The sequence below is a fragment of the Lagenorhynchus albirostris genome, chromosome 11 (assembly GCF_949774975.1).
Source record: "Lagenorhynchus albirostris chromosome 11, mLagAlb1.1, whole genome shotgun sequence".
NCBI classification, from domain to species: domain Eukaryota; kingdom Metazoa; phylum Chordata; class Mammalia; order Artiodactyla; family Delphinidae; genus Lagenorhynchus; species Lagenorhynchus albirostris.
The window spans coordinates 87534446-87553128 of record NC_083105.1 but is presented as its reverse complement, the minus strand read 5'-3'; the positions used below and the strand labels follow the sequence as shown (position 1 = coordinate 87553128).

General features: G+C 35.5%; 1 protein-coding gene across 1 annotated transcript in view; it reads right to left on the bottom strand.

Moving 5' to 3' along the window:
• SLCO1A2 (solute carrier organic anion transporter family member 1A2) overlaps nt 1–18683 on the bottom strand; it is a 40584-nt gene that overhangs the window by 9063 nt on the left and 12838 nt on the right. Inside the window, exons 5-10 of the mRNA XM_060165331.1 lie at nt 16888–17034; nt 14132–14230; nt 13348–13566; nt 10680–10844; nt 9152–9347; nt 4747–4912 (exon numbers count right to left, since the gene is read on the bottom strand). Coding sequence (XP_060021314.1) covers nt 4747–4912; nt 9152–9347; nt 10680–10844; nt 13348–13566; nt 14132–14230; nt 16888–17034 — 992 coding nt within the window. The remainder of the gene's footprint in view (nt 1–4746; nt 4913–9151; nt 9348–10679; nt 10845–13347; nt 13567–14131; nt 14231–16887; nt 17035–18683) is intronic.

Below are 18683 nucleotides of genomic sequence, written 5' to 3'. Positions count from 1 at the left end.
ACAAACCCAAAACAATTAAGAAAATGGGAATAGGAACATACATATCGATAATTAACTTAAATGTAAATGGATTAAATGCTCCAACCAAAAGACACAGACTGGCTGAATGGATACAAAAACAAGACCTGTATATATGCTGTCTACAAGAGACCCACTTCAGACCTAGGGACACATACAGACTGAAAGTAAGGGGATGGAAAAAGATATTCCATGCAAATGGAAATCAAAAGAAAGCTGGAATAGCAATTCTCATATCAGACAAAATAGACATTAAAATAAACACTATTACAAGAGACAAAGAAGGACACTACATAATGATCAAGGGATCAATCCAAGAAGAAGATGTAACAATTGTAAATATTTATGCACCCAAAATAGGAGCACCTCAATACATAAGGCAAATGCTAACAGCCATAAAAGGGGAAATTGACAGTAACACAATCATAGTAGGGGACTTTAACACCCTACTTGCACCAATGGACAGATCATACAAAATGAAAATGAATAAGGAAACACAAGGTTTAAATGATACATTAAACAAGATGGAGATAATTGATATTTATAGGACATTCCATCCAAAAACAACAAAATACACATTCTTCTCAAGTGCTCATGGAACATTCTGCAGGATAGATCATATCTTGGGTCACAAATCAAGCCTTGGCAAACTTAAGACAATTGAAATCGTATCAAGTATCTTTTCTGACCACAACGCTACGAGACTAGATAGCAATTACAGGAAAAAATCTGTAAAAAATACAAACACATGGAGGCTAAACAATACTCTACTTAATAACCAAGAGATCACTGAAGAAATCAACAAGGAAATCAAAAAATACCTAGAAACAAATGACAATGAAAACAGAATGACCCAAAACCTATGGGATGCAGCAAAAGCAGTTCTAAGAGGGAAGTTTATAGCAATACAATCCTACCTTAAGAAACAAGAAACATCTCAAATAAACAACCTAACCTTACACCTAAAGCAAACAGAGAAAGAAGAACAAAAAATACCCAGAGTTAGCAGAAGGAAAGAAATCATAAAGATCAGATCAGAAATAAATGAAAAAGAAATGAAGGAAACGATAGCAAAGATCAATAAAACTAAAAGCTGGTTCTTTGAGAAGATAAACAAAATTGATAAACCATTAGCCAGACTCATCAAGAAAAAAGGGGAGAAGACTCAAATCAATAGAATTAGAAATGAAAAAGGAGAAGTAACAACTGACACTGCAGAAATACAAAAGATCATGAGAGATTACTACAAGCAACTCTATGCCAATAAACTGGACAACCTGGAAGAAATGGACAAATTCTTAGAAAGGTATAACCTGCCAAGACTGAACCAGGAAGAAATAGAAAATATGAACAGACCAATCACAAGCACTGAAATTGAAACTGTGATTAAAATTCTTCCAATAAACAAAAGCCCAGGACCAGATGGCTTCACAGATGAATTCTATCAAACATTTACAGAAGAGCTAACACCTATCCTTCTCAAACTCTTCCAAAATATAGCAGAGGGAGGAACATTCCCAAACTCATTCTACGAGGCCACCATCACCCTGATACCAAAACCAGACAAAGATGTCACAAAGAAAGAAAACTACAGACCAATATCACTGGTGAACATAGATGCAAAAATCCTCAACAAAATACTAGCAAACAGAATCCAGCAGCACATTAAAAGGATCACATACCATGATCAAGTGGGGTTTATCCCAGGAATGCAAGGATTCTTCAATATATGCAAATCAATCAATGTGATACACCATATTAACAAACTGAAGGAGAAAAACCATATGATCATCTCAATCGATACAGAGAAAGCTTTCAACAAAAGTCAACACCAATTTATGATAAAAACCCTCCAGAAAGTAGGTACAGAGGGAACTTTCCTCAACATAATAAAGGCCATATATGACAAACCCACAGCCAACATCGTCCTCAATGGTGAAAAACTGAAAGTATTTCCACTAAGATCAAGAACAAGACAAGGTTGCCACTCTCACCACTATTATTCAACATAGTTTTGGAAGTTTTAGCCACAGCAATCAGAGAAGAGAAAGAAATAAAAGGAATCCAAATCGGAAAAGAAGAAGTAAAGCTGTCACTGTTTGCAGATGACATGATACTATACATAGAGATTCCTAAAGATGCTACGAGCATCTTTGGTAAAGTAGCAGGATACAAAATTAATGCACAGAAATCTCTTGCATTCCTATACACTAATGATGAAAAATCTGAAAGTGAAATTAAGAAAACACTCCCATTTACCATTGCAATGAAAAGAATAAAATATCTAGGAATAAACCTACCTAAGGAGACAAGAGACCTGTATGCAGAAAATTATAAGACACTGATGAAAGAAATTAAAGATGATACAAACAGATGGAGAGATATACCATGTTCTTGGATTGGAAGAATCAACATTGTGAAAATGACTATACTACCCAAAGCAATCTACAGATTCAATGCAATCCCTATGAAACTACCACTGGCATTTTTCACAGAACAAAACATTTCACAATTTGTTTGGAAACACAAAAATCTCCGAATAAACAAAGGAATCTTGAGAAAGAAAAAAGGAGCTGGAGGAATCAGGCTCCCTGACTTCAGACTATACTACAAAGCTACAGTAATCAAGACAATATTGTAGTGGCACAAAAACATAAATATAGATCAGTGGAACAGGATAGAAAGCCCAAAGATAAACCCACGCACATATGGTCACCTTATCTTTGATAAAGGAGGCAAGAATATACAGTGGAGAAAAGACAGCCTCTTCAATAAGTGGTGCTGGGATAACTGGACAGCTACATGTAAAAGAATGAAATTAGAACACTCCCTAACACCATACACAATTATAAACTCAAAATGGATTAAAGACCTAAATATAAGGCCAGACATTATCAAATCTTAGAGGAAAGCATAGGCAGAACACTCTATGACATAAATCACAGCAAGATCCTTTTTGACCCACCTCCTAGAGAGATGGAAATAAAAACAAAAATAAACAAATGGGACATAATGAAACTTAAAAGCTTTAGCACAGCAAAGGAAACCATACACAAGACGAAAAGACAACCCTCAGAATGGGAGAAAATATATGCAAATGAAGCAACTGACAAAGGATTAATCTCCAAAATTTACAAGCAGCTCATGCAGCTCAATATCAAAGAAACAAACAACCCAAATCAGAAATCGGCAGAAGACCTAAATAGACATTTCTCCAAAGGAGATATACAGATTGCCACAAAGACATGAAAGAATGCTCAACATCATTAATCATTAGAGAAATGCAAATCAAAACTACAATGAGATATAATCTCACACCGGTCAGAATGGCCATCATCAAAAATCTACAAACAATAAATGCTGGAGAGGGTGTGGAGAAATGGAACCCTCTTGCACTGTTGGTGGGAATGTAAATTGATACAGCCACTATGGAGTACAGTATGGAGGTTCCTTAAAAGACTAAAAATACAACTACCATTCGACCCAGCAATCCCACTACTGGGCATATACCCTGAGAAAACCATAATTCAAAAAGAGTCATGCACCAAAATGTTCATTGCAGCTCTATTTACAATAGCCATGACATGGAAGCAACCTAAGTTTCCAACAACAGATGAATGGATAAAGAAGATGTGGCACATATATATAATGGAATATTACTCAGCCATAAAAAGAAACGAAATTGAGTTATCTGTAGTGAGGTGGATGGACTTAGAGTCTGTCATACAGAGTGAAGTAAGTCAGAAAGAGAAAAACAAATACCGTACGCTAACACATATATATGGAATAAAGAAAAAAAATGGTCCTGAAGAACCTATGGGCAAGACGGGAATAAAGACACAGACCTACTAGAGAATGTTCTTGAGGATATGGGGAGGGGGAAGGGTAAGCTGGGACAAAGTGAGAGAGTGGCATGGACGTACATAGACTACCAAATGTAAAATAGATAGCTAGTGAGAAGCAGCCGCATAGCACAGGGAGATCAGCTTGGTGCTTGGGACAGGGAGGGTGAGAGGGAGGGAGACGCAAGAGGGAAGAGATATGGGGACATATGTATATGTATAACTGATTCACTTTGTTATAAAGCAGAAACTAACACACCATTGTAAAGCAATTATACTCCAATAAAGATGTTTTAAATAAATGAATAAATAACCATTATAAACGTTAGAATTTTGTATATGTTTTGACCCAGCAATAAAATAAAAAAATCAAAATTTGTATTTTATTTTGATCACCAACCAACATTATAAGTTACATTTTTTAGGCAAGAAAACATGCCCAATTCTATCTTCTTAAAAAGCTGTCACGATGTAAAAACACAGAAAGTACATGTGTACATATACACAGGAAAAAAGAAAAAAAAACCCAACAAAGAGATTGACTGGATAATTGAGAGCAAAACTGCCTACTTTATCTCAGTCTAGAGTATTTTTTTTCAGTCTAGAGTATTTTTAAATGACATTAAGTAATAATGTCAACTGTTATGAAATTAAAGATCAGAGCTCAGACATGCAGAAGAATTCAAATAAGATCTAGGAAGTAAAAGATAAATTAAGTGAGCACATAGAAATTAACTTATTTTTTCCACAAAAAAAATTATAATTTTGTTTTGAGGAAAGACTTTAATTTTACTTTTGTCAAATATGGACCCAGTTCATAGTTGGAATGTGCCAATGCAGTGCATAAAACAAAAGTTCTGTATAAAAGGCCAATAAGATGTGTTACCATGTTTATTCCTGTTCCAGAGGATGTCTCACAACCTGCAAGACAAGCTGACATGTATGACAAACCATCATTTCCACATACAGGGTCCCATATTTTAGTTGGACAGTTACAATCCATGTTGCAGTCAGCAAGGATGCCATTTCCCACATGTAAATCTTGTTGCACTCTGAAATGATTTAAAATAATGCCATGGATGTTGAAAGAATATTAGAGCATTTTCTTTTTCTTTTCAGCTCAGTTCCCAATTATATTTCTTCTACTTCCCAAAATAGAAGCATAAATCTTCCAACTGTCAATGTATGGCTTGGATACTATAACTCTGCAAGAAAATACACCTTACTTTGGTGACCACAGCCAGTTTTTCAATGATTTCTTTCAGGTAAACAAAAGCCAATAAACAAGCATTACCTGAACACCTACTACACAGAAAGTATTTTTCCAGGTATTAATTAGAACTCAAAAATGAAGATGAACAAATCCCAGTGTTGGTCCACATGGTGGAAAATAACAAGAGAGATCATATTTTATAAAAACAATCTCAAGGGCTCAAAATCTGTAAGAGCAAAGTCTGTAAGTGCAATTTATAATGTATATAATACACTTAGCTCCAGAAACAACTACTTGAGTAGACAAATATATTCTTCTAGTATAAAAAGTGTTCAGTGATCATCAAGAAGACCAATTAGCAGCTATCCATAAACAAGACACCACTGTGAAAATCCCAGAACACAGTTGTGAGGCTGAAGCACCTCCTGAGCCACAGAGACTGAGAAGGATGACATTAGAAGGATAACAGGAGCAATAACACTCTGAGCAGATTGCCCCTCCCCCTGGCTAGCACAACACCACATCAAGACAAGTCCCCCTAAGCCTATGGTTTCTCCAGTGGGAAAAGAAAGCCCAGTGCCCCCAGATTGTTGAATGCTCTCCAGGAGGCCCACTCAGATCTTTCCACAGGGGATCACTGGGAGAATCTGGGGGGTTTGACCACTGAAGAAGGAGAGGGGGAAGGACTTACAGCAACCAGCAGTCAGATCTTGGTAAACTGAATTCCTGCTTGCAGCAGTGCCCAAGCAGGGATCCCAGCTAGTGCCTCTGCCCATCTGCAGAGCTGAGTGGTGACCCCATCTGGCCAGAGAGCTCGGTTGGCAGTTCTGCCTGGTTTGGGTTCCCAGTCAATGTGCCACCCTGGCCATGGAGCTCCACCCAACTGCTAAGTATAGCCTCCAGTCCCACCCATCCAGAATGCCTGGCCAGAGAGCCTGGGCAGCCACAGAGCCCATCCTACAGCCACAAAGACCCTGAATAGTCAAAGGAATCTTGAGAAAAAAGAATAAAGGTGTAAATATCACACTTCCTCATTTCAAACCATATTACAAAGCTATTGTAATTAAAAGAGTATGGTATTGGCATAAAAACAGTCACATAGATCAATGGAACAGAACAGAAAGCCCAGAAAAAAACCTATGCATGTATGTCAATTAATTTACAACAAAGGAGCCAGGAATATATACAATAGGGTTGGGAAAGTCTCTTCATAAATGGTGGTGGGAAAACCAGACAGCCACATGCAGAAGAATGAAACTGGATCCTTATCTTACACCATACATAAAAATCAACTCAAATTGATTAAGATTTAAATTTAAGACCAGAAACCATGAAACTCCTAGAAGAAAACATAAAGGGTAAGCTCCTTGACTCCAGTATTGGCAATGAGTTTTTTGGATTTGACAACAAAAGCACAAGTAACAAAAGGAAAAATAAATGAGTGGGATGACGTCAAACTAAAAAGCTGCTGCACAGAAAGTGAAACCATCAACGAAATGAAAAGGCAACCTATGAAATGGGAGAAAATAGTTGCAAATCATATATCTGATAAGAGGTTAATTTCCAAAATATAAAGAACTTATACAACTCAATAACAAAAACCAAATGATCTAATTTAGAAATGGGCAGAGGACCTGAATAGACATTTTTTCCAAAGAAGACATACAAACAGCCTAACAGGTAAATGAAAAGGTGCTCAACATCACTAATTATCAGGGAAATGCAGATCAAAACCACAATGAGATATCACCTTACACCTATTAGGATGTTTAAGGGGATGTCTGTTATCAAAAGGAAAGAGATAACACATGCTGGCAAGAATGTAGAGAAAAGGGAAAACTTGTGCACCTTTGGTGGGAATGTAAATTGATAGAGCCACTGTGGAAAACAGTATGGAGTGTCCTCAAGAAATTAAAAACAGAACTACCATATGATCCAGCAATTCCACTTCTGGGTATTTATCCAAAGGAATGAAAATAGACGATTGAAGAGATATCTCTATTCCTGTGTTCATTGAAGCATTATTCATAATAATAACCAAGACATGGAAATAACCTATGTGTGCATTGACAGATGAATGGATAAAGAAAATGTGGTACATGTACACACACACACACACACACAAAATGGAATATCACCCACCGTACAAAAAGAAGGAAATCCTGCCATTTGCAACAATATGGATGAGGCTTGAGGGCTTTATGCAAAGTGAAGTAAGTCAGAAAGAGAAAGAAAAACGTTATATGGTCTCACTTATTTGTGGAATCTAAAAAAACTGAACTCATGGAAACAGTAGATTGGTGGTTGCTGCGAGGTAGGAAAAGGAATGGGGAAAGGTGGTCAAAGGGACAAGCTTACAGAGACGAGGTGAATAAGTTCTGGGGATACGATGTACATCCTAGTGACTATGGTTAACAATACTGTATGTTTTAAAGTTCCCAAGAGAGTGGATCTTAAAAGTTACCATACACACAAAACTGTAAATATGTGAGGTGATGGATGTGTTAACTAACCTTATTGTGATAATCATTTTGCAATATATAATGTATCAAATCATCAGATTATACACCTTAAACCTACATGATGTTTTTTGTCGATTATATCTCAATAAAACCAGGGAAAAAGTTTTTTTTAAAAGGGTCTAACACAGAGAAAGACAAATATCATATGATATCACTTAGGTGGCATCTAAACAAAATGATACAAATGAACTTATTTACAAAACAGACTCACAGGTGAAGAAAACAAATTTATGGTTACCAAAGTGGAAAGAAGGGAGGGATAAATTAGGAGTTTGAGATTAACAGATATACACTATAAAAAAATAAATAGAATTGTATAAAAAATGAATAGTTTATATAAAATAAACAACAAGAACTACTGTATAGCACAGGGAATTATATTCAATATCTTGTAATAACCTATAATGGAAAAGAATCTGAAAAAGAAATATATATATATATATATATTTATATATGTGTGTGTAACTGAATCACTTTGCTGTACACCTGAAACTAACACATTGTAAATCAACTATACTTCGATTTAAAAACAGATCTAAAGGTCTAACAAGATTACTTTTCTTATGTTCAATGTAATATGATGAAAAGAACGCTAGCATGGGAGTCTAGAAACTGAATTAAAGTCCTGACTCATGACTAGATTATGCCTTTTTACATATTTGCTCTGGGAATCAGGATAATTGGAGATGGAGATAATCTTTAAGATTTTACCAATTTTAAATTCTATTTTTATATATTGATGGAGTTGAAGAGGTTTTCCATGACCCCCTTTGTCATTTAATCTCTCTGAATCTCAATTCTTCATCTGTAAAATGGAAATAACAACAGCTATCTTAAATGGAATTTGCAAGACTCAAATAAGATAATATATAAAATTACTTTTATGATTATATATTTAATATTATTCCAATTGTATAGTCCTTGGTAATTTTAAAGGGATCATTTTAGGATGCTCTTCATTTCAGCTAATCACTCCATTATCTAGATATGTCCTACAAATTACTTTTAAAAATTCATATCACTATGCAAAACCTTCCTGTGAACCCAGGTAACCCTCAAAATGCAAATCTAAAACCATTCAACAATATAGATATACCTATACAAATAAAATATATAAATTTATATAAGCATCGATATATCATGTATTAGGATTCAGTTACATTAAATTTAAGCCCATCGTGGAACCATATAAAGGTGATTGAGACTGTATAGTCAACTCTTAATTTTACCTATTTATGGTTGTATAAAATGTATGAATAACACATCCTAATACAACCTAAAACCATAACCAGTTTCTGTGATATTCATTTTACTATCTACTAGGATATCACAAAGACAAACACACACACACACACACACACACACACACACACACACACGCAATCATAAGCTCACTAACTCTGTGATATATTCCCAACCTCTTTAATAAGATGGAGAAAGACCACAAATTCCTGCCATTAACTCCAATTAGCAAATAATCTGGTCATGAGTAATCACTGTAGAAAATATGTTATTAACTTTTGACAGAGTATGACATTCATTAGAAAACAACATACCCTTCATAAGAGGTGGTTATGCCAGCAACTGAAGAATTATCACAGATCATGAGAAAACACAAAAAATAGAGAAGGTACTCAATTAAAGATAACCAACATCCTATGTGGGCAGCTTGTATGACAGTAATCTTGAACTTCTTCATAATTAAACCACCAACTATATATCCAATGCATATTGGAGGTAAGTTATAAATACCTATAAATGCAAGTAAAATATTATGTACAAAGTGACTTAGCAAAGGAAAAAATATGATAACACATTTATCTAATATGTCTCACATAAAAAACCATTTAGGTCCAACTCATAGTGAAGAAGCCTAATTTAAATTTATCCCCACTTAGTTATGTATTACATACAGAGAGATTTTTAAATGCCCCACAATATTGAAATATATTTTGGAAGACTGTTACCATTGTCATTCATTTAATTAATAGCAGTAAGTTGTAAATTTCTTGTATGCAGAGATCATGGTCTATATCTCTTTTCTTAGGATCTAGGTAGAAGTGACAAGTCAAAGTCGACCAGTCATTTATTGCTTTCCATTCTTTCGGGTGGGATTTTATATATATATAATGATTTGTATATAACATATACAGTATTATATAATCATACATAGAATGATTTGTATGATTCTGCAGCTTTTTATTCCCACTCTGATTGTTAAGAATTTGACTCAGCTCAAGGTATTTTAGAGGTACTTTGCTGAGCCTGTGATTGTCAAGTATCTTTACATTTCATGTCTTGCTGCTACTGACTAGCACTCTCCCTCCCCCAATCCTCCCCCCCAAAAAAGGGAAAAGACAGCCCTAGGTTTCATCCTTACAGTGCCAGGGTCTGTTCACTGAATCACACTCTTGGGAGAGCTTGTTTAATATCCATTCTCAAGTCCCATTCCAGAGAGTCTAATTTAGTATATTTGAGATGGGTCCCAGGTATCTGAACTTTTAACAAACACTCTAGGTGATGATGTGGGTACATGTAATCTGGAAATTCTCTTTTCAAAACAGTAAAAAAGATCCCAGGAGAAACTCAGGGTGGAGTAGAACCACCGAGGTTAGTGTGGTTGCAGGAAAATCAGAATGTATGGGCTGCAGAGACATCTCAAAACACCAGGGGAGCCAGGGAACTAAATTAGAAACCACGGAATTCATGAACTGGAGCCAAAAAAGTAAAACCTGGATGTGAAACAAAATTCCTGATGCGTTAACTCTGTCTGCCTTTTTACATAAATGAATTACCAATCTGAAAATTGTATCTAACTTGTACATTCCCTGAACTTCCCACAAATATTTCAGATTTGCACTCTGACTACAAAAAGAGCAAAAGAAAGAAGAAAACCAGGATTTTCTGGCTTCTTCCCTTCCTTACCCTCTCTTGATTTCCCTGGAGAGCAGACGGGGGGATATTACCAGAGGCAAAAATATCCTAACAGATTTCAATTGAGGAGTTTCCTAGACCCATCATCACACTGTTCACCATTTCATGGGAAAAAAGGTAGGCTACAATTGCAGAGAAGAACAAACATACCAATGAGAAAGATTGCATCTGAAGCTGATTTTCCATAGTGCTGTTCCAGATATTTAGGCATGAAGGAGATCATATTGACAAATGCGTTGAATTGCAGCACACTTATTAGTATGAAAAGCATGTAAACTGGGTTGCACAAAAGACTTTTCATGAATGGTAAAAAATCTGAAAGGAAAGGATGACAACAGTGTCATACAAACTTGGCTTTGCATTTTATGATTGACTTTTTCTGAAACATCAACCTCCCCTCTAAAGTATGTTTTCCTGTTTTATAATGCACTTGTGTTTCTTGATTCTTTTTGCCCCTTGAAAGCTAAAATTGTATCATTGTTTTGGTAGCTTCTGCAAGACAGTGAGGCAGCTGAGTGGGAAGGGATCAGAATACAGTCGTTTTACCTTCACTAAGTTACTAACATGTCTTAAGGAAAAAGTATAACTATTACATGACAAAAATATTGTCCGAGTTCACACCATTTCTTTCTCATCTTCTCCCGTTGCAGAGCACAGGCTCCAGACGCGCAGGCTCAGCGGCCGTGGCTCACGGGCCCAGCTGCGCACGAACCCGTATCCCCAGCTTTGGCAGGCGGACTCTCAACCACTGCGCCACCAGGGAAGCCCTATCCTTCTCTTTTACTTGTACTAATATCCTCTCTTCTCTAGAGATCATCTAGAATGAAAGATGCTTGTTCTCCTGTTCTGTCCTCTAAAGCCAGGAAGGAAAACAATTTGATAAAGGAGTTCACACTCACATATTGATTAATCATTCCTGAACATTTAAGATGTAGTTAGATGTGGAAATTCATGACATATAAATTTTCTCAAGTACTAGGCATTTCTTTGCTTCTAACCGTTCACAGTCTTTTAAAATACCAACCCCCAGGTCTCGCTCCCTGAGATCCTGATTCATTTGCTATATATTAAAGACCATGTGAATGAGTTAACCGAATGTTTTCCTGTTTGTGTGGACAGACAAAGCTCAGAGCCAAATTTGTGGCCAGCTCTAGCAAATGTTCTAGTTCACACTGTCTCCATTTTGGGTCAAAGTCTCACTTATAGTTTCTTTTCACTTTTCCTATCTTCATGTTGTCTGCCTTGATTTCCTTACTTATTGTGTATTATCCTGGTTTGCTTAATAAACAGCCTAAAATCCAATCTAGCAAAGTATCAATCAGTAAACAACTTGGAAGAGGAGGAAGCATAGTTTAATGCAAAGCAATGAATTCTAGTTGCAGAATTCATATTTATGAATAAAGTACATGGCAGAGAAGTGACTTGTGTTCACAGCTCTTCGGAGCTTTTGAAGTCACACATGTTTGTTGACATACTGTCCTAATAGATGAGTCTCAGTAGTTTCAATTTCTTTTCTAGATGTCATATACTAAGTTAAGCCCTTTCCTAGTTTATCTTGCAGACTATAAATGATATTCTGTGTTAAAATTCCCTACCCGTCCATACCGGCCCTTTGACAAGTGTTGTGAATATAATCGTAAGGACTCTGAGAATTTGTAAGATTCTGAATTGGCTCCTAATGATATGAGAAGTATTAAATTATGTTCAATTGTGGTTTAAGTGAATTTGTAACTGCTAAGAATTCTGTGCAAATTGATATGATAATTTACGGGTGACAGTAGAAGTGGCAACATCAACAATAATTATACTAGTAAGCAGTAATAATAGTAATATGTGTCAGAACTCCTTTTACCTTCGCCCAACAACTTTATAATAATAAATAGTATTTTATCCCTATCTTTGAGGTAAGGAAACTAAGCCCCCCACCACCTTCCAAATGGACACTCTTTAAGAATTCCAAGGCCCAGGCCATACCTTATACTAATTAAATCAGACCTCTGGGTAATACTACAAAATTTTTCCATGCAAAATTCCCTAGGTGATTCCAATATGTGGCCAAGTTTGAGAACCAGTATTCCTGAATACTATACATAGATTATCTTACTTAGTTTCCCATAGATACGCTTTCTGTAAATTATGCTTTGAGCTTTTATTGAGGATCTATACCAAAAAAAAAAAACCTGTTACATGAAATATGCTCCTGAATTTGCTGGAAAACAACTATGTGACTCAATATTACCTGTATTGTACATCATATAATTTTTTCTTTTTTTTACAACTTGTTACTTGGGCAACAATTTCTCTTTAAGAATTGTTATCCTTTCCACTCTCAAATATAGATAATTATATGACCTATAATTGAGGTGCCTTTTTTCTTTTCTGCCTTAACTTCCAAGAAGCTCACAGCTCAGCTAATACTTTTGGTTTCAGACCTATATGGTACTTATTTGGATTAGCGTATATTTTTTCCTCCTTTTGTTCTTGGTTTGAGTTTCATTTTTAATTAGACCTATGCTCTCTGTAAAATAGATTTTTTAAGGCAGATGGGACCTAATTTATTTATTTATTTATTGAGTACCCAGATTGACATAAAATTTCATATAAATGCTGATCTAAGTCAGGTTCTAAACTATATCATTCACTCCCATGTGGTAGCATGGGAAAACATTATTGTAATAGCACAGCTAGACATTATTGACTGCTGACTGTCAGTGACAAATTGTTTTAACTCAGCCTAGCATATTGTAATAGACTAAGATACAGACATGACTATAGAAAATAAAAAGTAAATTGTAAAATATAAAATGTTTATATTTGCCTTTAGTGATTCCAACCCTTTTCTTCCTGACTTCGCTTTGTTTCTCTTCTTTGTCATTTTTAATGGTCTCAGCAATATCCTCTAGTCCTTCCTTTGGAAGCGTTTTGGGCAAAACGAAAAAAGGAATGGCAGTAAGCACATTCACCCCTGCACAAACCAAAAAGCCAAACCACCATGCACCAACCCAACGAGTATCAATGGGAGTTATGGTCAGATCATCTGTAAAGAGATACACACAATTTTTATTAGCTTGAGTCATTATTTCCTTTATGAACTATAGAAAATTATTACAATTATAATTGTCAGGTTCTATCCAAGTAAGAAACTGCATATAATTCAGACATTGATAAAACTTGTCTGAAAATATGTGGTGTTACAATACTGTCTAGCAATAAGCTCGTTTGACTATCTCTCCTATCATGTAAGGAATTTATAAATAGGTACATATTAAAGAGCTACAAATTCTATTTCATTATCCTCAAATGATTGCTTGATTTAAAAAGAATTCAAACCTATGTGCTTAAATCTTTTGAAAACAAGAAACATGATTAATGCAGTAGAAAGAGCACTGGATTTTGAGTCAGAAGATCAGCACTGTATCTTGTTCTCCTCACTGGTTTGAAATATTGAAAATTATTTAAACTCCTCAACTTCAATTTGGTCACCTGGAAAGTGGAGATTCTATCTAACTGAGGGTCAGATAAAGTAACAATTAAATGTGACAACATACCTGATGATGCTTTGTGTACTTTAGACACTGTATAAATAGATTTTATGGAGTTACCTGTGTTCACCGCTCCAGTGTCAACATAAACATTTGCACAGAATGACGCTAACGAAAGTCCAATCAAAGGACCAATGATAGCTCCTGTTTCTATAAACCCTAAAAATAAAGGAAAATATAAAGTTATACACCCACATAAAGAGTTCTAATCCCATGAAGAGTCTGAAGGTTGAATTGTTTTTACCTTAGATATTTTTGCCTTATGTGTTCAATCTGTAGGAAAATTAAACTTGGTGTATGTATAAGTAACAAGGATGTTTGTTTAAATGTTGAAACAGGAGCCTCCTAATTTGAAGCCACTTTCTCTAAGCCTCCAAATTCTCTTTCACACTCGGTTACAGGTAAAGATCTGCAGTTAGAAGAGACTGGCTGCAGCAGGGTGACCATATTGTGTGCAAACGCCCTTCTCGAAGATGAAAATATTCCTTTTCTCTTATGAAAGACTAACTTACTTAAAATTATCAGTGTGTATGTATGACTTCATTCCTTAATAATAATTTTGAAATAAAACTAAGGAAATGGGAACCCTTAAATTCTATGGGGCTTCCCTGGTGGCGCAGTGGTTGAGAGTCTGCCTGCCGATGCAGGGGACACGGGTTCGTGCCCCGGTCTGGGAAGACCCCACATGCCGTGGAGCGGCTGGGCCCGTGAGCCATGGCCGTTGAGCCTGCGCGTCCAGAGCCTGTGCTCCGCAACGGGAGAGGCCACAACAGTGAGAGGCCCGCGTACCGCAAAAAAAAAAAAAAAAAAAAAAGATGAGATTAGTGGGACTGTCCCTATTATGATTCAAAGCCATTTTCTCTTGTGGTATTAGACTCGTTAAAGTGATGGCCTTTTTCGGTGAGTTTTGTTGTGTCTTGTGAGTAAACTATTACTGTGTCCGGTATTGGAATAGAATTATCACTACTGTATCATGGGTGGATATTTTGATTCTATGGTTCCTTCAGTATTACAGCTGGGATCTTACTATTAAGAAAGTCACAGTATAGAGCAAAATTCTTTTGTTGCCTTCCACAGTCATATTTTTGGAGGATTTTTAACGAAATGCTATGTTATGATAAATATCTTGTGGCATATTCCTCAGGAAAGCTTCACTCCCAAATCTATCACTTGATACAAAACTATACATTCATTTATTGTCTTAGTCTTGTACCTTATGACTACCCCTTCTTTGAGTTTTCTTCCTCTTACTCTATTCACTTAAGTAGAAGTATTCCCTAGTATTTTATCCTAGGGCTCCTCACTATGTAGCATCTGACCTCCTATGGCAACCTCATTTCTCCCTCTTGATTTTATTTTTTGTCTCTGTATAGATGATTCTTAAATTTCATGTCCAGCTTTTATGTTCTCTCCTAAACTCCAGAGCCATACATGGAATTGTTTTCTTGATGTATAGTTAATTGACTTATAATTATTTAATTATACACGGATTATTAATTAATAATTATTACTTTGATTTTCAAATTTAATTATACACATATTTATCAGATTTGATTGATATATAATTATGTAGTTATTTATATACTAAACTTTATATGGACAATGTCTTATTCATCTTAATACATGTAGAGATTATCCATTGTTTCTATGTGTTATATACCCTAATATTTGTTGAAAAAAGAAACACATATTTTACCAAGGTGTTTGCTAATTTATTGCAGGTGAGCATTCTGTAATCTTTCAATATAAGTATGTGAATGGATTTCAAAGACTGAATAGAAAAACACTGAAAAAGATTATTGCAAAATCAGTGAGTCATCAAAATCACCCAAAGTTGCTTGGGATGATCATTCCTAAATATTTTAATCTCCTCATTACATGTAGCTCTGTTACTATCTTCTCTCACCCACTTTGACTTTTCTGGTTTTAAAAAGATATTTCTACTTTAACAGAAAAATGTCCCTGTACTCAAAGTTATGATTTTATAACCAACAACAGATGGAGTAACTAAGGAATATAAGCAAGTTATGCGTAATAAATTAAGAATATTCAGGAGATTGTAAGACAACATACAAGGTGGATCTTAAGTCGCCTATTGTGGGAGATACTGATAGATTTTAGAAAATGAATTTTCAGGAAACATTACCAAAATTATGAAGACAGATATTTGTGAAAAATATGAAACAGCCTGGCTATCAAAAGAAATTGTGATAAAGAGAAACTATATAGGAAACTAAATAGATAAACTGAGTGCAGAGCTAGTAATAAGTAAAGAGCTCATATTTAATAGATAGAATCAGTATGTTTCATCAACATTAAAGAGAAGATATTTAAAATACTTAAGAAAAATTATACTGCAAGAATTTTTATAAGAAATTGATTATAAATACTACAGATAAAATGACCAATATAGAAATTATAATAACATATACATGAAGTGATGAAGACCTGAACAAAAACAGAAGTAATGAAAGTAGTGAGACAGGTTTTGAATATGAGACATTTTGGAGAAAACATTGCTAAATCTCTTAACAGATTGGGTATAGAGTGGTGCCCAGCAAATGGAGGAGTCAAATAGAACTCCAGGGGCACTAGATTAATGGCATTTTCAATAGTAAAAAGCAGGTTTAGCAAAGTGGCTTATTTGGAGTCAGCCCATAATTGCTCCATTCAACAAACTTTAAATGACGGCCAGTTGTGCCAAAGCACTGTGTTCATCATTCTGTTCATCACTAAGCATCCAAATAAATAACTAATACCCATGCTCAAGGAGCTTACTGTCCTGAAAAGAGGCTAAGGCAGATTTTCCAACTCACCAATATATAAAGGAGAGTTTTCAGATTTGGCAAAATCCTCTATGTAGGAAATACCCAAAGGCATGATGGGAGTCTCACCAATTCCACGTATAATATTTCCAACTAGTACATACACCCACATTAATGATTTAACTTCCTTCACACATTCTGCATTAAAAGAAAAAAAGACATTACATTAGTGTTTTGGTAGTGAAATATTAGCAATACTTAATTCTAAGTTTTTGGTAGGTAAGCATTTCACAGTTCTTATGTGACCATGGCACCTTGCCAACAATGTACTATGCCAGCAATGATTCACTGGGCCACCCCTTTTGCACTTTCTGACAGAGTACTTACGTATGGCCAACAATAAGTGGTACGCTGGAGCCAGTTCCTACTGGCTGGGGAGAGATGAGTATATACATCTCTTCCCAATTCAGTATTTAGTGATAACATGCTGGTAGTTTGATGAGAGTATTTACACCACAGAAATTGACAAACACTAAAAATCAAGGCTTTTTTTTCCCTCCAGAGAGTTAGTTTACCAGCAACTACTAAACTTAGTTAGCTGTTATAAGTGCTACCCAATATATATACCAACTTTGGGGAGAGGAAAAAACACAAATATCTCTCCCTAGAATTGAGACTATATAAGATTTATGTAAGAGGCTCACTGAGTTTTGAATTCTCTACAGTTCTAAGTACTTTATAGAAATGAAAAATATTTAACTGAGTAGTAATCACATTTTCTCTATAGAGCCCACTGTATACTGTGATCACCAAATAACTTCTTTTGAAATTGAAGTACAGTGACTTACAATACTATATTAGTTTCATGTGTACAACATAGTAATTTGATATTTTTATAGATTATACTCCATATAAAGTTATTATAAAACATTGGCAACATTCCCTGTGTTGTACATTACATCCTTTTATTTATTTTATACCTAGTAGTTTGTACCTCTTAATTCCCTCCTCCTGTTTTCCCCCCCTCATCCCACCCTTCTCCCCACTGGTAATCACTAGTTTGTTCTCTGCACGTATGAGTCTGTTTCTGTTCTCTTATATTATTCATTTGTTTCACTTTTTAGATTCAACATATAAGTCAAAACATACAGTATTTCTCTTTTTCTCACTTATTCACTAAACACAATACCCTCCTGGTCCATCCATGTTGTTGCAAATGGCAAAATTTCATTCTTTTCTGCGGCTGAGTAATATATTCCACTGTGTATGTATTCACCACGTCTTCTTTATCCATTTATCTGTTGATCACACTTAGGTTGCTTCCATATCTTGGCTATTGTAGATAATGCTACTATGAACATTGGGGTGCATGTATCTTTTTGAACTAGTGTTTTTGGTTTTTTCAGATATGTATATATATATCCAGGAGTAGAACTGCTAGATCCTGTGGTAGTTCTATTTTTAATCTTTTGAGGAGCCTCCACACTGTTTTTCATAGTGGCTGCACCAACTTAGATTCCCATCAGCAGCGTACAAGTGTTCCCTTTTCTCTACATCCTCACCAACATTTGTTATTTGTTACCTTTTTAAGGACAGCCATTCTGGCAGGTGTAAGATAATATCTCATTGTGGTTTTTGATTTGCATTTTCCCGATGATTAGTAAACTGTGCCACCCACAGATGTGAGGGTCCTGAACACAGCTGAGTCTCAAAATTTCTTGTGAGCCTATCTCTCAGTCATTCCCAGTCCAGAAAATCATAGTCTCCGTTGCTGGGTATTCATATTTCTATCTATGATGAGCACAATGTTTATGTCTACAGATCATAGGCAGACTCCAGGTTTCCTC